The 23795-nt window shown below is 39.2% G+C and overlaps 1 protein-coding gene across 2 annotated transcripts in view; it reads left to right on the forward strand.

Annotated features, from left to right (window-relative positions):
• The window catches only part of fam114a1 (family with sequence similarity 114 member A1), a 63320-nt gene extending 43282 nt beyond the window's left edge, over nucleotides 1-20038 (forward strand). For both annotated transcript variants that reach the window (XM_062982227.1, XM_062982228.1), the window contains 7 exons: nucleotides 1722-1845; nucleotides 4437-4519; nucleotides 6159-6332; nucleotides 9645-9784; nucleotides 11039-11111; nucleotides 14750-14803; nucleotides 16774-20038. In XM_062982227.1, the coding sequence (XP_062838297.1) occupies nucleotides 1722-1845; nucleotides 4437-4519; nucleotides 6159-6332; nucleotides 9645-9784; nucleotides 11039-11111; nucleotides 14750-14803; nucleotides 16774-16875 (750 nt within the window). In that variant the 3' untranslated portion in view covers nucleotides 16876-20038. The remainder of the gene's footprint in view (nucleotides 1-1721; nucleotides 1846-4436; nucleotides 4520-6158; nucleotides 6333-9644; nucleotides 9785-11038; nucleotides 11112-14749; nucleotides 14804-16773) is intronic.
• The last annotated feature ends 3757 nt before the right edge of the window (nucleotides 20039-23795 follow it).

Consider the following 23795-nt stretch of genomic DNA (forward strand, 5'->3'; position numbering starts at 1 on the left):
TTCACTACTTGAAATGAAATTGTATTTCTCTTCTGCAATCTTGAACTTGTAAATTGTTTTCCCCCTTCACTGCAAGCTCAAGAGCTTGGATATATCAGAGAGTGTGCCCTTTAACCAATACGTGTGTGTGTGTGTTTATATATGGTATTTGCTTTTCTCTCTCTTTTTTTTCTCTTTCTCCTCTGCAAATAACTAAATGTAGGCATGATTAAAATAGAAAGTCCTACTGCCATAATAATTGAATCAAAGAAATTAAAATTGAGATAATTTTCCCTGGAAACATAGCTGTATTAATGGAATGTAAGCATCAGCATAGGGTCCATCTGCACAGGCCACATGATGCACAGGGTTCATTCAGCCTAATGCTCCAGAGCTTACCTTAACTTTGTGACAGTGTTAGCAGTTGGGCTACTTTCCCCATGCTCAGGCAGCCCAGGAATTTGGGGGGGGGGGCACTTACTTCTCCCCTCTTGTCCTCAGCTTAGCAGCGGTTGCCAGGGACTAAACCAATGGTGATCACTATTCAGCATATCAACTAATGCTGACCAGAGTGAGAAAGTTATTGGAGAAGGGGAAGAGGAAGCAATTACCCCTTTCCTCCTCTCCTTCTCATGTCACTACTTACTCCTGACAGTGGATGTGACCAGTGATGGCCACTATCAGTTTCATGCCCAGTGGTTGCCACTAAGCCGAGGACAAGAGGGGGAAGGTAAGGATGGCAGTCCAGGCTGTGTGGACACCATCCAGCTACTAGAAGCTCAGTACCTTGCAGTGTGGACATCTGTCAGCTGCTGAGCAGGGTGGGAACTCCAGTAGTACGGATCAGTATCAATGTATGTGGCCCATGTAGATAGTCCCATAATTGTAGTCTGCAACTAGAATCCTTTACACATTCATCTCAGAGTGAGTGCTGTTGAATACAGTTATTATTATTATTATTATCATTATTATTATTACTATATTTCTTACCCAGCCTCTCCTTGTAGAACTTAATGCTGAGTCAACCTATGTAAGATTATTCAGGTTGATGAAATAAGTACAACTGAGATTGATTGTGATATGTAATTCTGAAGTTGCAGGGACTTTGCCTATAAAGTGCAACACATGATTTTTGGATTAAAAAGGTTCATATGACAGGTAGCTCTCCTCTCAGTTAGTTCGTAAGTAGTTAGTACGTAGTCACTTAGAACACTCAGCTATAAAATAAAGCATGGAAACAACAATCTTATGCTCACAAATGTAGCCCTGTGCCTTTATATTGGCGTGGGTGAAACCAGTGCAGTTGGCTAAATAGCAAAATACTTTTTAGTTGATTTAAAAAGTTGATTCTTTGATTCTTATCAAAGAATCAAAGAAGTTGATTCTTAGTTGATTCTTTGCCACACCATTTAAAGTATTTTTACTCAATAGAGATTCACATCAGGATCATAATGGATGTGCTATAACTCTGCTATTAAAGTTCGGCAAGTCTGACCCCAATTGGGAGACCCCTGTGATCTATTTGGAGAATGAGACACATGTAACGAAAAGCCATAAAATATTAAATCAAACTTAGATGTCTTATGATGTGGTATTCACTTCTCAATATAGGATTGTAACAAGTGTAGACTTGGAGAAAGATGTGCCTAATTTATTTCACACATGATGTGCTAAAGCTAAATTGGAATGCTCTGTCCCAGTTATTCATATCTTGTAATTTCAGTAATTGCTTCTTGTTTCAGATACAGTCATATTTGTCCTCACTTGAAGGAGAAGAATTGGAAACGATAAAAAATGCCTTAATTGCTATTAAGGCGATCTTCGTTCAACAGGAATCAGACAGTGAAGACAGTGAAGTGATGAAAGGTAGTTTCACAATTATCACTATACGGAGAATGTTGAGAGACTATGTTTAATTCAAAATAGTAAATTGGTTGGTTTCTATTTGTTCCGAATGACTTAATCTTCAAGTAATCTTTTTGAAGATTTTTCCATTAAAAACGTATCTGCCAGAGTTACTTCTAAAATGTGGACATCATTTTAATGTATGGAATGGTTTTCATAAAGGAACTTTCTCTTATGAATGTATCACTATAAAATGTTATCTGTAAGAGGTACAACATTTTAAAATTGGGTATGGTACCCAAGGTTAAAAATCACAAAATTACAATGACAGTACTCCACATTTGCAGTTTTGACTTTTGTCAAATTGATTATTCATGGATTTGATTTAAAGGTTCACCATAGGGATCTCCAGATTGTCCTCTGGAAGAATGGTGGCGGTGACCAAATTAAAACTTTTATGGGGAAATTTGACTTGGCCAGAGTAGTACACTACACACACTGGTTACATCCCGTTTAGACTACTGCAAGGTGCTCTACGTGGGACTGCCCTTAAAAAGTATCAGGAAACTGCAATTAGTCCAGCGTATGGTAGCTAGACTGATGATGGGAGCTGACTCCAGGGAGCACAACACCCCCCTGGTGAGACAGCTCCACTGGCTCCCGATTGCCTTCTGGGCCCAATTTGAGATGCTGGTTTTAACCTATAAAGCCCTGCACGGTTTCAGTCCAGGATACTTGAGACATTATGTCTTATCATACAAGCTGGCTAGATTATTAAGATCAAGTAATGAAGTGTTCCTCTCCACTCAGCTCAGGGACAGTCATCACTTAAAATTGGCTAGAGATGGCACATTCTTGAGTGTGGCACCAAAACTTTGAACCACTTTGCCAGAAGCGATAAGAGCAGCCCCCATCTTCTTGGCCTTTAGGAAAAACTTGAAAACTTTCCTGTGTGGTATAGTTTTTAACTAGGAGCCCCGGTGGCGAAGTGCGTTAAAGCACTGAGCTGGAGACCGAAAGGTCCCAGGTTCAAACCCTGGGAGCGGCATGAGCAGCCGCTGTTAGCTCCAGCTCCTACCAGCCTAGCAGTTCGAAACATGCCAATGTGAGTAGATCAATAGGTACCGCTCCGGCGGGAAGGTAATGGCGCTCCATGCAGTCATGCCGGCCATATGACCTTGGAGGTGTCTACAGACAACGCTGGCTCTTCGGCTTAGAAATGGAGATGAGCACCAACCCCCAGAGTCAGACATGACTGGACTTAACATCAGGGGAAACCTTTACCTTACCTATAGTTTTTAACTAAAGGTGACAGAAGCCTAGGACCTGCACTTTATAATTACATTTTATGTCTCTGGGTATGTTAGACTGTTTAATTAATTTTGATAATTTTACGCCTGCTATGGAGCCCCCAGTGGTGCAGCAGATTAAACCACTGAGCTGTTGAACTTTCTGACCGAAAGGTAAGTGGTTCAAATCTGGGGAGCGGCATGAGCAGCCGCTGTTTACTCCAGCTTCTGCCAACCTAGCAGTTCGAAAACTTGCAAATATGAGATCAATAGGTACCATTCCTACAGGAAGGTAACAGGGCTCCATGCAGTCATGCCAGCCACATGACCTTGGAGGTGTCTATGGACAATGCCGGCTCTTCAGCTTAGAAATTGAGATGAGCACCAATCCCCAGAGTTGGACATAACTAGACTTAATAGCAGAGGAAAACCTTTATCTTTACTTTATGGACCGACTTGGGGTTATTTTAATGGCTTATTTTATATTGTTATGTTTTAACTATGGTTGTAAACCATTTTGATTCCTTGCAGGAAGGCAATATAGAAATGTCCCAAATAATAAATAATATCACAGAATTACACTGGAAGACTTAGAGATTTCTAGAAAAGTATTCATCAGGTATAAAAACAACATTTTTATTCATGTTCATTATTTTCATAGGGATCCTGGGCCCCTAACCTTAATGAATATAGAGTACATTCATTAGATTTATTTGTATGTTGACTTACCATTCAGTAAATTATTAAATTAGTCATCTCCAGATGGAAATAACCAACAGGATGCTAGTCCTCATCTTCATAGCTGACTTGGGGACAAATAGAAAATAGAAAAAGTTGACAAATCTATTAATTATCGCAAGATCTGAAATTTGTTGTCATAGGCTTTCATGGCCAGGATTACAGGGTTGTTGTATGTTTTCCGGGCTGTATGGCCATGTTCCAGAAGTATTATCTCCTGACGTTTCACCCACATCTATGGCAGGCGCACCTCACAACCTCTGAGGATGCCTGCCATAGATGTGGGCGAAACGTCAGGAGAGAATACTTCTGGAACATGGCAATACAGCCTGGAAAACATACAACAACCAAGATCTGAAATTGCTTTGAAGTGCAAAATGACAACTGTTATCTAATGAAGAATGGCTAAACAACTGAAGATGTATAACAGGGAATCTTAACTCATTTGATAAAAATGGGGGAAAGGGAATGAAGCATTCAAAAATACATAAATAATTACAATCTGTGTTTTTAGGAATGGGAGATGCAGTTGAACGTTTCAAGAGATACTTTTCTCTTGATTTTTTCCCACTTTCTTTTCGGCAGATATGGGAGATGAATTTGTGACCATTCTTACTGAACTGCTGTTTGAACTGCATGTTGCTGCGGCTCCTGACAAACTTAACAAAGTGAGTGGCTTTGTTTACTAAATTACATAGGAAATCACAATTTTCCTTGTCATCTAGATTAGCAGATGAGCATGTAATATTTTTAGCAATTGAGATATGAAAGTTTGAAAAATCATAGTAGCAGACAACAAGGGTAGTGAATACAACTGTGGTTAAGCAATATCAATAGAGAGAGATGTGGTGAAAAATAGCCAGACCAGATTGGAAAACAGAGTTAGCCCTCCACATTCTTAACATGTCAGTTGATTATTCATAACCAAAAAAATCTGTTTAAAATGGCCTATGAAAGGTTAAAAATGGCACATTGAAAGATTAAAAATAGCAGCCACAAAAAAATCTCTGGAGTATAACAACTACTTTCAAAGTATGTGGCACACAATTAATCAGGAAATAACATTTTCAAACCAGGAACATAAAATGTTTCAAATTTTGTTACACAGTGCAATTTTTTCTCTTCCAAAATAGCTGAAACACTGTACGCAATTATTCATATAATGAGTGCTGAAAATGAAAGAAACAAAAAACAATGGAGCTAATTGAGAGGAAAATGCAAGCACTATTCTGTATACAATAGGCATGCATTACTATAGTTCTTATTACCTGGGACAGTGAAAATAATGGGCAGCTTCTTTATGCATGACTATAGATTAGGCTTGTGCATTTCGGGTGAATCGCTATCCGTTTCTGCTTGCCAGATACTGGAAGCCCCCATATCCATTTTCTAGAATCTCCTGAAAACGCACCTAAAAAAACTGTTATTTTTGTCCCATTGGTGGCAATGGGGAACTTACGAGGCTCCCCTTTCCACTGGGAGTCTTTTCTTTCTTTCCTTCAATGGAGCCTGGGTGTCAGCAATGGAATTAAGAAACTCTATCTAGCCCATTATTGGGGGGGGGGGGGACTTCCCACAGCCTTCCCTTCCATATTCTTCATTAAGCCTTGGATTTAAAAAAGCATCAGAGTTACCACTCTTTCTAGGGTCCTTTGTCCTTATATCTTTCATTAAGAACTCAATCTAAAGCATCAGGGTTAAGATACCATTCTTAGAGTTACCACTTTTTCTGTGGTCCTTTGTCCTTATATATTTAATTAAGAACTCAATTTAAAGCATCAGGGTTAAGATACCATTCTTAGAGTTACCCCTTTTTCTGTGGTCCTTTGTCGTTATATATTTAATTAAGAACTCAATTTAAAGCATCAGAGTTAAGATACCATTCTTAGAGTTACCACTCTTTCGGGTGTCCTTATATCTTTCATTAAGAACTCAATTTAAAGCATCAGAGTTAAGATACCATTCTTTCTGGGATTGTTAGATTGTATATCCTTCTTTAAGACATAGATTAAGAGCATCAGAGTTCAGCTCTCAAGGAAACCCTGTGCAAAGAGCACATGGAGCTCCCGAAAAGGAGCGGAAATTGGCTCCCGCTCGCTTTCGTGTTGAGCAGGTTTTCGTACTGGGAAGGCTCTTCCCATTACATGCTCCCAAAGGTACCAAAGGAAACAAGGGTACCAAAGGAAAACAGATCCACACACAACCCTACTGTAGATGTGCAGTTCTTATACATTACATATGGGAAGTCTGTATGGTACTCCATGCCAGAATACTAACCTTGTGTTTTTTGTTGGGATTTTCTCACAGGCTAGAAAGAAAGCATATGACAGCTTGGAGAAAGCTAGTCTCCCTGCATCAATAGAACCAGAAGAGAACCAAGCAGAAAAAAATGGAGAAAATGAAGAAAAACAAAAAGCTGAAGAAGAGTCTCACATAGATGAACCTGGAAACAGAGAAGAAATGAAGAAGAAAAATCTAGAGGTCAGAGATGAGCAGATTTCTGTTTGACTGTTTGTTGGGTTTCCTGTATTTGGTGCTGGGCCTGCCTTGATCACTTGTATCAGGAGAGAGATGTGGCGGGTCCTGTCAATGCTCCCTGGGCTCCTCACAACACTTATGGCATTCTTCTCAACTAGCTGAGTTAGGAGTCCTGATTGTACTATTTCAAGATAGAGGGGGTTGGGTTTTGGTCCTGTGGGACTAGTATGTGGTTTGCCAGGGTCCTGTCTTATCCCTTGTACCCATTAACATCTTCATCAGAGTTGGAAAAATGTTGGCCCTTCAGATGTTTCAGGTTGTAGCTCCCACGGTCCCTTACCATTGGCTGCGATGCTTGGGGTTTCTGGTAACACTGGTAACACTAATTTTGTTCCTGGGTTATAAATATCATTTCCTTTTTTAAAAAAATAATCTTTATTGAGTTGTTTTTTTTACACATAATAAAAATCGAAAGATAAATACGCACATGGGGAGGAAGGGGGAGTGAGTGGGGCTCTAACAAAGGAGGTGGGATGGTAGAAGAAAGAAGAGGGGGGGGGGAGAGGATGGGAAGGAAAAAAAGAAAGAAAAAAAGGGGGGGAGAAAAAGGAAGAGGGGAAGGGATCCACGCACACATAAAGGTTAAGGGGATAAATATCATTTCCTAATTGGTTCTGTCATAAAAACATGGAAAAGGTTTTTCTACCTTGCAACATTGTGTAACACATTTTACTATAGTTTTTCAAAAAATAGTTTATGGGAGCCACAAAAACAAAGTTTCTGAGTATAACAACTACAGTACTTTCAAAGTAAGTACAATTAAGCAGGAAATAACACTATACCAGGAACAGGAAAAAAAAATCAATTTTTTAAATATACTGTAATTGAAGTCCCAAACATCTGGAAGGCCAGGATTCCCTTATCCAGTTTATTGCCATTTGCTAATGGCTCGTCCTTCTAGGTAGAGAGGATGCACCATGTTCTGGGTGAGATTGAACTTCCCTAGAAAGGTCAAGTACACAGCCCTGGATATCTCTTTGATCCTTCTCTGTCAGCAGAGGATGGCTCGATGGCAATGGTTGTTTTGTAAATCTCTAAGTAACGTTTCTGCAATACATTGTACACTGGGCTATCCTTGAAGATGATTCAGAAATTGTAAATAGTGGAAAATGCAGCAGGGAGATTATAAACCGAGACAAGGCATTTTAAATACTTCCCTCTGTTCCCAGTTCAGCTATGCTGATTTTTTTGTTTGCTTCCAAACCCAAACTGTGTGGTTTTCATCTGAACCACCAATATTTCAAGAACATCAGCCTTAGAACCTCTGCTGCTGGCAGTTTGGGAACATTTTTTTTCTGAGATGATAAGACCATTTTTCTAGATGGTGTTCACAAGGAAATTTACATTGTATCAATAGTGTTCTCTTCTGAATGCCCAGGAAATATGCATTTATTTTGTAAGACTGTTGAAGTGTAAAGTATCAAAGGTGTTGTAAATTATTGTTTTCATTGTGATTATGGATTGGAAGGGTCTGTTGAATTTAGATGTGATACCTATATGTGAACACCTTTAGCATTGCAGATAAAAGCTTGTTAAACATGTTTTACTGATTATGTCTTTGTGTTTCTAAAATACCAAAATACTATATATTCTGAATTGGGGGTGGGGGAGCAAGAACTGTACACATTTAGCAAATAAATGACTAAATTGTGACTCCCAGACTAAGGTTGCAAACTTTGCACAGCATTTCTCTTCCCACATTTCATTATGGTACCAATGACCAATGCTGAGGATGCATTTTCAGTGTGTCAATCTTCTCAAAAGTTTTTTTAAAAAAAATCCTTAGTCCTTATACTTTGGAAATTTCTGGCACAGCAGGTTAAACCGCGAAGCTGCGGAACTTGCTGACCAGAAGGTCGGTGGTTTGAATTTGTGAGATGGGGTGAGCTCCCGTTGTTAGCCACAGCGTCTGCCAACCTATCAGTTTGTTAAAAATGCAAATTTGAGTAAGATAAATAGGTAGGCAGGAAAGTAATGGCACTCCATGCAGTCATGCCGGCCACATAACCTAGAAGACATCTACGGACAACCCCGGCTCTTTGGCCTAGAAATGGAGATGAGCACCACCCAGAGTTGGACTCAACTAGACTTAATATCAAGGGGAAACCTTTACCTTTACCAATGACTAATGCTGAAGATGGCCATTTGAATGTGTCAATATTCTCAAAAGATTTTTTAAATCCTTAGCCCTTATACTTTGGAAATTTCTAGAAACATATTCCTTAAAAATATCAAGCCGATCTGATTTCATCAGGAAGGTAGTACAACATGGTGCCTTCAAATGGGATACTTTTGGGGATTGTAGGTAAAGGTAAAGGTTTCCTCTGACATTAAGTTTAGTCGTGTCCAACTTAGAGGTTGGTGCTCATCTCCATTTCTAAGCTGAAGAGCCAGTGTTGTCCATGGACACTTCCAAGGTCATGTGGCCAGCATGACTGCATGGAGCGCCATTACCTTTCCGCAGAAGCGGTACCTTTTGATCTACTCATATTTGTATGTTTTCGAACTGCTAGGTTAGCAGAAGCTGGGGTTAATAGCAAGAGCTCACTCCACTCCTCGGATTCAAACTGCCAACCTTTTGGTCAGGCAGTTCAGCAGCTCAGCAGTTTAACCCGCTGCACCAGCGGAAGCTCCCATGGGAGCTCATCTGGGAGTTGTAGATGAGCATATACAGAGGGCACTATGTTACAGGAATCTGTCTTGCAATATATGAAGGTGTATATAAGTGATAATTCAGATTTGCTAAGTTTTTGGCGTGTTGAATGGTTCATGAGACCTATCTATCTATCAATCTATACGTGTGTGTGTGCGCGCGCGCATGCATATCAAGCTTGGGTCCACCGTTACTTGCAATTTCTGTCTTAGATCAAGACTTTATGATGAAAAAATGAAGGTGTTTGCATTTAAGGAGACATTTCTGTAATTTTGGGTAAATAATGTTATTTAAATCTGACTTTGGGTTCTAATATTGTGTAGGCCACCTTCAGATTATAAGAAGAATATAAATCATAAATGTACTAATAACAAGAAGAATGATTTCTTACCATTACCTGTAGGCTAAAATATATTTTATTACAATGTGCCGAAAGGATGGCTTTTTAATTATTAAAACAGAATGTTCTTATTTCGAGATGTGTAATAAATTATATTTGCAAGGCATTTACAATGATATTACAGTATCAGTATATTGCTTCTCTTAGAATTCATATCAACTGTAATAAACTCTAGTGCTGAGTCTTAAGTATTTCTTTCCAGGAAATATACATGCTGTCTATTGAAAGCCTTGCTGAGGTAACGGCCCGTTGCATCGAACAGCTTCATAAATTAGCAGAATTAATTCTTCATGGACAAGAAGTTGAAAAGCCTGCCTTGGATCAAGCAAAAGTTCTAACAAAGTGAATATATTTTTGTCCTCATTCCTTTAATGTGTGTGTACAGTCGGCCCTCCATATTTGCTGGGGTTAAGGGCACAGGATCCTGTGACAGTGAAAAACCACAAATAAAAAATAGAAAATATTGTATAACATTGTACACTGATGCAGACATTGATCCTATCTTAAGACCTTCAGCTTGTACAGCAGGTCACTGAATCATGTAACCCAAATTTCAAGCCCTATGTACACTACAGATTTGCTGCAGTTTATATCCCGGGAAGTGTTGAAATTGTAGTAGAAATACATATTTCCATTTCCTCTTAGACAAATTCTTGTCCATTTAAAATATAGGAACAAGGGAAGTTGTCTTATTTATTCTGACAGAGACTGTATGTCTATAGTGTTTTCTTATTGTGCCTTTTCAAGTTTTCTGATGAGACTTTAAAAATGATGGCACGAGTAAAACCTGGCATCTTTTCCATGCAATGCACATGTAATTATTATATGAGTTGTGTTGGATGTTGTAGATGTAAATAAATAGAAGCTTTACCACGGCTTCTGAACCAAAGTTTACCTTGCAGTGTAATAACGTGCCACTAAGGTTTGTGAAATAAGTAACAGCAACTTTACTTCAGTTCAATAAGTCAAACAGAACAACAATACATACAGTAGTCTCGCTGGCTTCTTACAGAGAACTGAGGGAATAAACAGTTCTTTTAAAACAGTCTTTAAATATGCCTCATTGTCTTATAAATGATCAGGCTTCGGAAAGTCAGCCGCCATTAATTCCCTGGCTGTTGCCTCTTTGCTCTCAGAGGTAAAAATTCCTGCTCAAACTGTTTCTCTCAGCAGCAAGCCAGAGACAGTAGCCAAGCAAAATGTTGGCTCCTGGCACGCTTAGCCAATCAGTTGCTGACACATGTCTTGCCAGACAACCCATTACATCATGGTGTCTTTTACAAATCCCCACAAGTTGTACCCAGTATAGCATGTTTCTTGATGTTGCAGAAGTGATTTTCATATTCCCTTACCATTATTATTTTATAACAACAAAATATGTGGCTAACAATTTCTTGACATAGCCTTGCTAATATGTAATACCCTCATGAAGATGCCAATTGTTGTGAGCTCTGATTAAATCAGTTAGTTACTTGCTACTCATCTATATACAATTAGTGAAATATTCACCAAAATGTTTGAGAATAGGCAAATGTGTATGTAAATGCATGCATGTATGTATGAGAAGGCATTGATTGTCCCATTTTTTCCCAACAGCTTAACCCATACAATGTGTAACGAAGTCTCCTCCTTATCAGAGAAATTTTCTGGTGTCTTAACTTCACTTGGGGTAAGCTCTTATTTATGTCACATCAAGCAAGTAAACTGGAATCCTGTTTCCTATGTGTATAACATAAAAAGTGTCTCCAACAAATCCAAAACTCTGCAACCATCTGATATATTTCAGGCTAATAATCCCTTTCTTTATACAGTGGATGGGTTTGCAGGAGGCTACAGAGATGTTACCATTAGTCAGCAGTCAACCTGAGGTGGTTAAACTATGATAGAAGTTGTGGAGAACGGATCCTAAAAAGATACCTGTGCTCTACATTGAATTCCAGTATCACTGGGATTACAGCAAGACAAGAGCATTTTTGTCTTAGACTTATGACACTTCCTTGCCTTCTGCTCCCCTGCTGGAAAACAGCCTGGAAAGTGTTTCCTTTCTGAAATCATCCATCCTTTTGTAAAAGAAATGGCTTCCAATAGTCTCCCACCAGAAGAGCTATGGAAAAGGAGCAAAGTTCTGTGATAAGTCCAAACAAAGACACTGTTATCCTTCCGTAATTGCCATTTTCCTGCCTCAACAGTTGTGAGGAAAGGCAACTGTTGATGGCAACAATGCTAAGGGGGAAAAGGTGAATCTTGGGAATGGATTGAAGAAATGTTAAGTTCACTAAAACAAAACAAAAAAAACCAAGGAAGTGCAAGCAACTAAGACTGGACCTAAAGTAAATATGGTTCAGATGTATAATGCCAACAGGATAAGGACTGAGCAAATGAGCTATCCCTCAAAAAAGAAAAAGAAAAAAAAGACTACCCCCCCTCCCCCGAAAATATACCGAGTAAAGAGCTGAAAAAATGTACAGCGGAACCTCGATTTAAGAGTGTCCCAAATTAAGAGTGTTTTGAGTTAAGAGCCATTGCTTGGCCTTGGTTTTGCTTTTACATACGAGTGAAGTTTTAAGTTAAGCGCAAATACCAGAGGGAGCATGAGCTCCAGAGTACAGGCTTTAGGGCTTCCATGCCTCGTGTTCTTGTCTGCTTTGGGAGAATACTGTCCGCTTTGCTCTTGTCCGCTTTGAGGAACTTTGGGTTAGTTGATATTGTGTGGTTTTTATTCCTGGTATGTTTGGCTTCATGAAGATAGAGAAAGAGAGAGAGCTAGAGAGGAGGGGGGCTGGAATGAGTACAGTATGGAGAAAATGATGCTTCTGCCTCTTCACTTTGTGCTTCCTTGCCACAACTTTGTACTTCTACCATTTTAAAATCGATCTTTCTTTTTTATTGTTCCATATGAATATACATTTATACATTATTCGTATAAAATTACATTTTCTTATTTAAAAACATGTAACAAAAATGGGGAAGGTTTTCTGAAGGCTGGAACAGATTAATAGTATTTCAGTGGGAAGTTTTGCTTTGAGTTAAGAGCTCAGTCGTGGAATGAATTAAACTCTTAACTCAAGGCATCACTGTGTTAATTCCAGAGAAAGAAAATTGACATGTCTCATTCCTATTCGATGATAACATTTGAAAGGGGGCTCTTACGAGTCCTTTTTCTGAGTTGATGTTCCTTCTGACTTTCTTTTTTCATTTTTTTAATCATATTGCTTTCACTTTGAATAATTTAAGTTAGTGTTACAGGAATTTGTCTGCTTCTGCATTTTTCCTCATATTTTATCAGATTTCTTTGAGGCAGTATCAATAAATATTTATAGCAAACTAAAAAAAAAAGATCGGCATGAAATATTAATATTATCCAGCTTCAAAACTAAGCATTTTACATGATTTCGAGCTTTGGCTGTGGCGTCTTTGCACTTCAGTAGTTTTGCTTGATATAACTATGCAGAATTTCAAAGGGATTCATCTGTGACATGCTTTGTGTTCATAGCAGCCAAATCCACACACAGCTGAACTATAGAAGTGGGAGTTCAAAGTAAAGAGCAGAGGTTTTGGCCTTGGAAGTTGTCACTTCCTTTCTGATAGGGATATGCATTCAAAATTGATTTTAAAATACTTCATTTTGTTTTAATACACTAGAGCACTTCAGAGCAAGAACCAATGTTGTGTAGTGATTTGAGTTTTAGACTATGGCTCTGGAGACCAGGGTTTGAATACATGCTTGGCCTTGGGCAAGTCAACATTTTCTCAGGCTCAGAGGAAGGCAAACCCTCTCTGAATAATTCTTGCCAAGGAAACCCATGGGAAGGTTACCTTAGGGTTGTGAACTGCTGACCTGAAGGTTGGGTTGCTGATCTGAAGGTTGCCGGTTTGCATTCGCGAGACAGGGTGAGTTTCTGTCTGTCTGTGAGTTTCTAGCTTGCGGGGACATGAGACAAGCCTCCCAGTAACATATCCGGTTGTCTCCTGGGCAATGTTTCTATAGATGGCCAATTCTCTCACACCAGAAGTGACTTGCAGTATGAAAAAAAAGCATAACAAATCAGATATATGAGAAATGGGATTGGATAATCCATATTTAAAACATACACACATATAGGTATGTATATAAATGCATTTTTCTTCAGATATATACTCACATTCAAATTGTACATTGCTAGAGAACCTCAATTCGCTCCAAGTCGGTTTCATTGCCATTGCCATTATTCATAATTTGGCTGAGGATAACACTGGTCATATTTTTTACAATTGCCTAATGAGAAACTGTGAGAAAATTATTTCTCATGAAATTATTTTAAGCATAGTAACAAGGTGTGGAATCAGCTGCGAGAGGATTATATTCACCAGTCATTATATGTCCATTTAGAGAAGTTGCAGCCTTCCAAATTAATAGCATCAACACAGAACTGCTAAAGATTTCAGCTATATAAATAATGACTCTGCTGTAATTCTGTCCTTGTCGCTAGAAGTCCACAATTAACTGAGAAGCTGCAATTTCTTTTCCTGCTTATTATTATAGATTTCCTTCATGCTGTTTGGCCCAACCGTTGATTACATCAATCAATATTGTTTAACAGACACTCATTTTATGTTTCATGGGTTTATATATACTGAAATAAAAAGGGAAGGGTAATGATTTTTTTAAATTATTGACTTCGAAATCGTTCTGTTATTTTTAAAGTCTTGTGTCCGTCTTCTTTCCCCCTGTTTTTACAATTTCTTGTCTTCGGAGCTGATGATGGTCATCATCATCATACTGACACTGATGATTACAGTATGAGAACTTGAAGCAACAGATAGGTCCCTGTCTCCAAAATCTTACAATGAAGGAGTGGGTGAATTTTGGGGCACAAAGTTGTTTGAACGATTTACATGCAGAGAGATTGAAAAGAAAGGCCAATTCATTCTATCATAAAAACATGGGGAAATGTATTAAACTGCAAAAACTTTGTTTTTGTGGGCCATCTTGCAGCACATTTTGCTATAGTTTTTCAATGACTATCTCATCGAGTCTCAACCAATTCAACATAGTTTGTGGCCACCACAGAATGAAGATTTTGGAGTATAACAACTTCTTTCAAAGTAGGTACCGCACAATTAAATAGAAAATAACACTTTCAAACCAGAAACAGAAAATCTTTCAAATTTTGCTACATAGTTTATTTCATGTTTTATATATTGTATTGGTATATTTTATTGCCATAGTAAGACCTTACTTTCAAAATGCATTATAATATCAAAGAAATGTTTCATTTTATTATAGTTTCCCTGTATTAAACTTTAACTGTGTCTTCATTTGAACAGAGTGACAGAAAGGCTGAATTCCTTAATCCGATGGTCAATGGTGTATTACTGGAGGTAAGATTTCAATTACCATACATAAGGAATCACTTTCTGTGTCTGTATATTTCTGTGAAGACACATCAAACTTAGTTGTTTCGCTCAAGTTCTAAGCCATTTCCACCTCAGCATCGGTTCATTTGTTTATCAGTCATCGGCAAATGCTTAGCAGGAGCAATCCTGCTACATTTTCTAAAGATTTTAAATGACATTTTAAAGCAGAAGTGAAAAGTGGCTGCTTATATGATGTATAAAAAAGCTGGGTTACTTCTTGAGATTTGTGATCTTTCTTGTGAAAAGACAGAAGCCTTAGATACAATGGAGACTTCTGGCTTCCAGGTCAATGAAGTAGTAAATCTATTTTCAATTTTAATTTGAACTTTAAATGAGCTATGTTAAGGATAAAATAATCTCCTTTAAAGTTTAAGCTAAAACTTGGAATGGCATAATTGCCTCAGTGATATGGAAACCACCAAACCTCACTGCCTAGAAATAGATCTTGATCAGTGTTTTCACCACTGCATATTATGAAATCCTTTCTCTGAACAAATATGTTAAGCTTAAACGTGGCTCTATTTTTAATTACATAATCCAACAAAAATGCTTGATGTCTTGGTTTTTAGGCCTGTTCCTAGTGATATTTGAGGCACTGCTTTGGATAGATCACATCAACCCTAGCTTCTTAGATATGATTATCATGATTCCTTGTGGGTTAGCAGATAAAGAGTGATATAGGGCATACATTTTGTATCTCAAAACTTATAGCTGCTAAGGGAAAACTGATGTCATTTTTTTAAACAGCAGGTCAAATATACCCAGAAGTAGTTCTAACATTTGAGGCATCAAAATATGTGTTAGCCAGTGTTATATTCAAAGATTGGAATATTTCATTGTTCTGCCATTAACCTAAAAGACTGGCTTACAAATTGAGAGGTTGTGGTTTGTAGGGTTGTGCATTAGTATAGAATTGCTTACCGTTTCTTTTTTCTCCATTCGTATGGCCCCATTTCCATTTCCGTCTGCTGCTTACGGAAATGAGCACCTATACAAATGGGATTTTCTGTCCAAGGTCCAAGAAAACTAAAAAATTCAGGCCTTGGGCGGCAAAGCACCAGGCCCAGAGAGCCAGGCCTACGAGCCATCGAGCGCTTGATGGCTAATAGGCCCAGCTCACAGGGCCTACAGGCGAGCGCCGAGTGCTCGATGTTCGTAGGCACTGCGAGCGCTCGATGGCTCATAGGCCTGGCTTTCAGGGCCTACAGTTGAGCTAAAGCCAGGCCTATGAGCCATCAACTGTAGCATCAAGCACCTGACGCTTGGCTGAAGGCCCTGCGAGCCAGGGCCTACAGCCAAGCGGCAAAAATCAGCCAACCAAACAGCTATAGTTCCCCTCTGCCTTTCATTTAACTGCTTCTTTTGTTCCCGTGGGGTTGTACCATTCAGTGAAATCCGAATGGACGAAATGATAGAAAACCACAAAAGAAACAGATGAAACAGAATTCGGGCCCAACCCTAGTGGTTTGGTTCTTGCCCCCATTGTAAACTCAGTGGATGTTTTTCAGTGAGTCTCTTTCCTCAGTCTTCATCTGCAGATCACAAGAAAATCATGTATGCCAAAATGTTTTGAATGCACCACATTTCTACCTGAGTGTGAAACAGCAATAATAATAGAATGACTTCAGCCTGCTCAGACATGTAACATGCTCATCTTCACGAATATAGTCATGCTTAATCATGCATTAGTTTGCAATATACAGCATCATTAATGGATATCATGTGTTAGTTGAGTGTGCGTATATGTCTGGGGATCAGATTGCTTGTACATATTTATATAACATCAACATAGTATTCATTTCCTGCATCCATTATAGTGCATGTCATTGCTCTCACTAGGAAACAAGTTTCATTGATTTCAAGGTAAGTGGGACTGAAGAATCAATGAAACCCATTACTACATATTGTTAACATACATTTTCTTTCTTCATTAGGGCTGCAACAGCACCACTTACATTCGAGATGCATTCCAGTTATTGCTTCCAGTTCTCCAGATCTCTCATATCCAGACTAATTGTTTGAAGACACAACAGTGACCTCTGTACCAGCAGCCTAGTCCTATATAAAATTCAAAACTATGTCCAAATCCATTGGGAAATCAAAGAGCCTTTGAAGGACACTAGATGCAGTTTTGCACATAGAGTAAAAAAACACTTTTGTATGTGGTTAACTATTTAAACACATTGTTATACAACAGGAAAAAATTCTTTCATATTGCTTGCGTTAATTTAAGATAAAACATGTTCATTGGTGGAAATTAATATGGGACACTGATGTACTAAAGAGAAAATCATCATATTTGAAACATTGCGCTGGCCTATTTGTCAGCAATGAAGGAATGAAAGCTTTTCCTGTAAAATTTACATCATATGTTTAGGTACACATTGGTGCTCTCTAAATTAAGTGCTTACTTGTTGCTGCAGATGTTTAGGATTTAACAAACCAGTAGGATTATACTGATGGGACACGAGGAGGCCTTGCTTCATAATATGACTGTCCTTTACAGAAATGTGACAGGCGGGCACCTGAGAAAAGGATTGGACCAAAGGATTGGATCATCCTGTTTTTTTCTTAAATCTTCTGCAACATAATTTTTCCCATTTCTAGACCAGTTGTAAATACAAGTTGCGTATCCCTTATCTGAAATGCTTGGGCCAAAAATACTTTGGATTTTTCTCATTTTGGAATTATTATATTTCTATATTCAGGCATAAGGAGATATATTGGATTTGGAACCCAATCTAAACACAGCATGCTTTTTATACATTTCACGTAGCCTGATGGCAATTTTAAATAATATTTTAAATAATTTTATGTGTGAAACAAAGTTAGTGTATGTTGAACCATCAGAAAGTAATGGTGTCATTGTATCAGCTACATAGGTAGAATATTTTGGATTTTGGAATGCTAGATAAGGGATGCTCAGTCTGTAACTTAAACATAACCAAAATATCTTTTTACCTTAACACGCCCATAACTTAATGAAAGTATTTTATTTCTAGATATGAAGTCATTTCAAATTAATCTCAGAGACCTTTGTGTTAATTTCTGAGGGCCATTCCACAAATGCATCATAGTGGGCCAGGAACTTTCTGGTCCAGGCTCTAATACTCCTGCTCTCTGATAGCATTTCCAATATAACATGAACACTATGCTAGGTTATTGCAGTAAAACTACAGATTTATTATGGCTTAAGCTTCCATAAGCTAGAGTTGTTTTCATCAAGGCCATTAAGTATTATCCTTCATAAATAGGTATATATATATATTAGGTTGCAGGGAAGGTAAGGATGGAAAATGTCAACAGTGCAATAGAACCAATTAAAGTTTAAATGCATATGGAGTAATCACAGTGCCCATTTACAGGTCACTGATGATGATACTACTACACATATTTTACATACATTATGTATTACCGATAGCTGCCAATCCATCAAGTTCCATGTCTATCTGTATTTTCTAAAACCTTGGCTGCGGGTAACACTGCTTTGAGTCTCCTTGTGGAGAGAAAAAGTGGGGTATCAATAAACATCATCATAATAATTAGTTTAGGTAATACAGCGTAGGCACAAAAATTGTGTTTTATTACTGAAGTATGGTGCTACAGTTAAGTGCCTTTATTTGCAAGACCAAAGCATAATGTATAGCAGAAGAGATTTCCAAGTAGCATATAGTGCAGTGCCATTTAAAGTGGTTCATTCTGGGTAAAGCTTGACCCGTTTTGTGTCCCCGCTTTTGTTGGAGGCCGTGATCCATTTTTTGGGAGCCTTCCGAAACTGGGAGGGCAGATATCTGTTTTCGATCTGGGGTGCTGAATGATCAGTTTTCGATAGGCCTATTATGTGTGTGTGTGGGGGGGGGGCTTCCCAGGCTCCCCTTCCCACGCACTTTAAGGAGGCTTCTTCTTACCTGCTCTTTCTTTCTATTCTAGAGGAGGCGCTCGGCTGCAAGCACTGGCAAGCATGCAAGCTTTCTGGGCCTGCATGCCACACCCACACTCTCTCTTCTTGGAAAGTGTGTGTGTGTGTGTGTGGCATACAGGCCCAGAAAGCAGCGCACATGCCTGCCAGTACCTGCAATCGAGAGTCTCCTCTAGAGTAAAAAATTCTTGCTTTAGAGGAGGCACTCAGCTTCAGGTGGGACTGGCAGGTGCCCACACTTTCTCTCCCAGGCTACAGCATGCTAACCAGCCATGCACTCTTTCCATTCAAAGGCATTTGCAGGAGGCTTCCACTTCCAAGTAAGGAAGAGTGATGACCTCCTGGAAGAGGAGAATAGTTTTCAGGGAATGAGGGTTTACTTTTTGTTTGCAGGGGATTAATAAAAAAGATTAAACTGTGATGCTGAAAAGCAGCTTGGAGTCGGTATCAGCTCCCGCTTGCTTTTGTGGCGAGCTGATTTTTGTAGCAGGAGGGGGTTCCCATTACGTGGTCCCAAAATACCGAAAGAAATGAAAGAAACACAGGAAACGGAAAAAATAGATTCCACATACAACTCTAGTGGCCCGTGAACTGTTGGCCATCAGCTGCTGCAGCCTAGGACAGAAAGAAACAATTGTAGCCAATGGGCACAAATACTGTAATGATCCCTCAGACAATGAAAAAAGAAAAACACCACTCTCTCTTATAGCTAATGAATAGCTGATACGCTGTTGTGCTGTCTGTTAATCTGATTCAATAGTGGGCTAACATTTTATTGAAATGTTGTGTATGGAAGCATTACACATAGAATTTTATAACAACATTAGTTGTATTAGCCATATGCTTGGAAATAAACCTTTGTTTCTAATGAGTTCCTCCAGTGCAGAATACTCAGAATGAATCCTGTGAGGAAATGACTGGAAGAAGTTATGGAAGTAGAGTGCCATAATAGAAGAGATCTTTTAGCTAAAGGTTGTACAGGAATATGTTGTATGCCTTGGGGAGATAATTTAAAAAGATGGTAGGAGAATCGTTTAAAGCACTAGATTGCTCATTTGAAGCCATCTTTACTGCAGATTTTGTTGAGTAACTTAAATTATGCATGTAGAGAGGGCTAGAGCTTTGTCCTTCAGGGAAATGAATAAGAAAGAAGCTACTAAATGAAATGCAGTGCAGACTGTCCCTGTTTGGTTCCTAAAATTGACTTTATATTGTTCTTTATGGATGTATTTGTACTGGCAGTGTTATATATTAAAATGAACTAATTCATTGAAAATCAATTTTCTCAGTGTATGGTTGTGTTGAAAATATTCCTGAAAGAGAATATCATACAGTACTAGATGTTGGAGTGAAGAGGCTATAGGGAAAGATAGGTGAAAAAGTGGTATGGGAAATTCCAATTATTTCAAATGCATTCAGGACTTCAGGGACAGATGAACAAGAATATTAAAGGAACTTGCAGATGTATTCTCATAGATTGTGTCTATAACTTTTGCAAACTCGTCAAAAACCAGTGGGGTTCTTAAAGCCTGGAAGTGAGCAGATGTTGTCCCATCTTCCAAATTGAGTTGGACAGTACTGGACAAGGACTAGTTGGTCAGATTCGTGTCAGTACCAACATCAAGAACAGATCATTATGCAGTCTATCTATGAACACTTAGAAAATAATGTGATGATTACTAAAATCCAGCATGGATTTATCAAAAACAAGTCATGCCAGACTATATATTTTCTTGACAGTGCAGAGCAGTACTGTAGATGTAATGCATCCTGATGTCAGTGAGGATATTGAGAAGTTTCCCCAAACCAGTGGTTCTCAACCTGTGGGTCCCCAAGTGCTTTGGCCTAAAACTCCCAGAAATCCCAGCCAGTTTACCAGTTGTTAGGATTTCTGGGAGTTGAAGGCCAAAACATCTGGGGGCCCACAGGTTGAGAACCACTGCCCTAAACTGAGGCTTCTTATATTACTGGCCCAAGGCAACCTTCTCCAAGCTCCACCATTTTCATCAAATAGGGAACTTTACAAGGGCAGCTATATCATGTCCCTTTGACAATTCCCCAAGAACCCCCACTGGTTGCACCTCAGGGAGGGTTCACCTTGCTCACAGCACCCACCAAGAAACCAAATGTGATAGTCAGAACCGTTTATTGAAGAAAACACACATAAAAAGGGGAAAACACCATGAAGGAAGTAAAGGGTGAAATCCACTAGTTAATATAGAAGGCAAGTCTCACAGGCAAAAAGCCGGGTCAAACTGACTACAGAAAAACAATCCAAAGGCAAGATAAATCCAAGAAACAAGGCTTGAAACATGAGCATGAATCCCAAAATATTCAATAAAACGAGAAGCCAAATCATGAATATGAATCTAAAAGTATATTCATAAAAGCAGCATCAAAACATGGCATGAATCTTGGATCTTGAGCTAAAGCCTGCACTGGGAACGAGACAGCAGTACTTCACATGGATAGTGACATTACTTGATCTAAAATCCCAACTGAGCTCTCTCTGCTTTAAGGACTGCAAAACATGGGCACTTTCCTTTGACCTTGAGGGACCCGCTTCTGCCTTTGTCTCTCATGGATTCTTTCTGATTTCCTGCATCTGAATCTCTCCCTCCTCAGAAGCAGTCTTGTATCTGTATCTAATCTAACTGCACCCTTGGATGAGCTAATGTTATCAGGATTGCTTGTAGGTGAAAGATCACCTCCCTGACTGTTGGATTCCAAAACAGCTCTATTTTCACATGGAGTCTCAGAGACAGCACCTTGCTCTAAAAACCCCTCCTTTTCCCCCTCCTCAACTGCATCTGGTTCCAGCACTCTCCCAAGCCCTGAAACCCCAAGCCCTTCATCTTTAACCAGCTGAACCACAACACCATCGGATTGCCATATCATATCTTGGGACTGTAGAGATTCTAGAAGATCCTTATCATAATGCTAGGCAAGGTTCAGGAGATGCCACAATGTCACAAGAATAAGATCTGAGGTGCTAAATCAGGCCAGCACCAGTTATTGTGGGCGTAAGGTGTCAAGTCTAGCAAGCTCTGAACCTCTTTGAGGTGTCAAGTCTTAGTGGCTCAGCTTTGGTCTACTCAGAGATGGAAGCCTTGGGTCACTCTGAGTGATGCCAAAGCCTTGTGCCTTCACCTTAGTGAATTTGCGCTAACATGTAAATTTGTGAAATGTAATTAAGAAATGCACGTTTCTTCATCTAACCAGGTAGGGAAATCACATGAAAAATTGTAGGAGGGATGAAACCTGGGTTGAATGTGTATACATGGAAAAAGGTCTAGGAGTCTTGGTAGACTACAAGCCTAACACAGGTGGAAAAAGCTAACACAATTCTGTACAGTGTCAACAGAACTGCAATGTCCAGATTTAGGGAAATAATGCTACCATTCTAATATGCATTGGTCAGACCTAACCAGTAGGCTTGAGCGATCCATGAAAAAATTGATTCTAAACTCGTTTCAAAAGTAGGGGGCGCCAGCGTTTCGTTTCTGATGTCATTTCCAAATTTTGCCCCCCAAAAAATTCGAAATTAACGAAAATTCGTTAGTTTCAAAAGTAATTCGTTAATGGCGGACGCGCATGCGCAGTGGCCAAAAAATAACAGCACGAGGGGAGATTTTACAGGACTCTCCCGCCCTCATTTTTTGAGTGATCTTCTTCAAACTTGGTACAGTGGTAGAACACATTTAACACTGATAGCTCACCAAAATTTGGAACGTTTCCCTTATCCTCTGATTTTTGGCGAATTTTCATAGCTTTTATAATAAACCATTTTTTAATAATTGCAGAAATCTGTTCCTGTTTTGAAAGTCTTATTTCCTGTTAAATTGGGTTGTCTTTACTGTGAAAGTCATTGTTCTACTTCAGAAACTTTGTTTTTGTGGCTGAAACTTTGTGAAATTGGTGTGTGTGTGATATATACTGTGTGTATATATATATAGTCCCTGCATGTGTGTGTGTGTGTGTGTGTGTGTGTAAAGGTAAAGGTATCCCTTGACGTTAAGTTCAGTCATGTCTGACTCTGGGGGTTGGTGCTCATCTCCATTTCTAAGCCCAAGAGCCAGTGTTGTCCATAGACACCTCCAAGGTCATGTGGCCGGCATGACTACATGGAGTGCCATTACCTTCCCGCCAGAGCGGTACCTATTGATCTACTCACATTGGCATGTTTTCAAGCTGCTAGGTTGGCAGAAGCTGGAGCTAACAGCGGGCACTCACTCTGCTACCGGGATTTGAACCTGGGACCTTTCGGTCTGCAAGTTCAGCAGCTCAGTGCTTTAACACACTTCGCCATCGGGGCTCATGTATATATAATATACATACACATACACACAATGTGGAGAATATGTGGAAAGGTAGATAGATAAGTTGGGAGCCACAGCGAAGGCACCTTCCTGGGAGCAAGGTCTAATAATAATAATAATAATAATAATAATAATAATAATAATAATAATAATAATAATAATTCCCTTACAATATCCAAGATGGCTCACTGCTACAGAATCTTGGGAGCTTTAGTTTGGTATGGTACCATTATTGGCAGAGAAAGCTAAGCTGTAGGAGTTGAAATCCAATCATTTATCCTCCCTATAGAATCAATTTTATATGCATTTTTAGCTACAGAAAAGCTAAAATCAGGACAGTAAAAGAACAACACCCAGAAAATGGGAATTCCAGACAGGAAACAATCAGGGCCAGCTAATACCTCCCAACAAAGGATTCCCCCAGGTAGGAAGCAGCCAGGCTTTGAAGCTGCAAGGCTATTCAATGCTAATCAAGGTGACCAATTGCAACATTCACACTTGCCTCCCACAGACAAGAGTTCTTTCTCCCACCCTGGACCTTCCACAGATATATAAACCCCACTTGCCTAGCTTCGCACAGACGTCAAAACCTCTGAGTATGTCTGCCACATATGTGGGTGAAACGTCAGGAGAGAATGCTTCTGGCACATGGCCATAGAGCCCGGAATACATACCACAACAGTGTGATCCCGGCCATGAAAGCTTTCGACAATACAAC

This window comes from Anolis carolinensis, chromosome 5, assembly GCF_035594765.1.
Source record: "Anolis carolinensis isolate JA03-04 chromosome 5, rAnoCar3.1.pri, whole genome shotgun sequence".
NCBI classification, from domain to species: domain Eukaryota; kingdom Metazoa; phylum Chordata; class Lepidosauria; order Squamata; family Dactyloidae; genus Anolis; species Anolis carolinensis.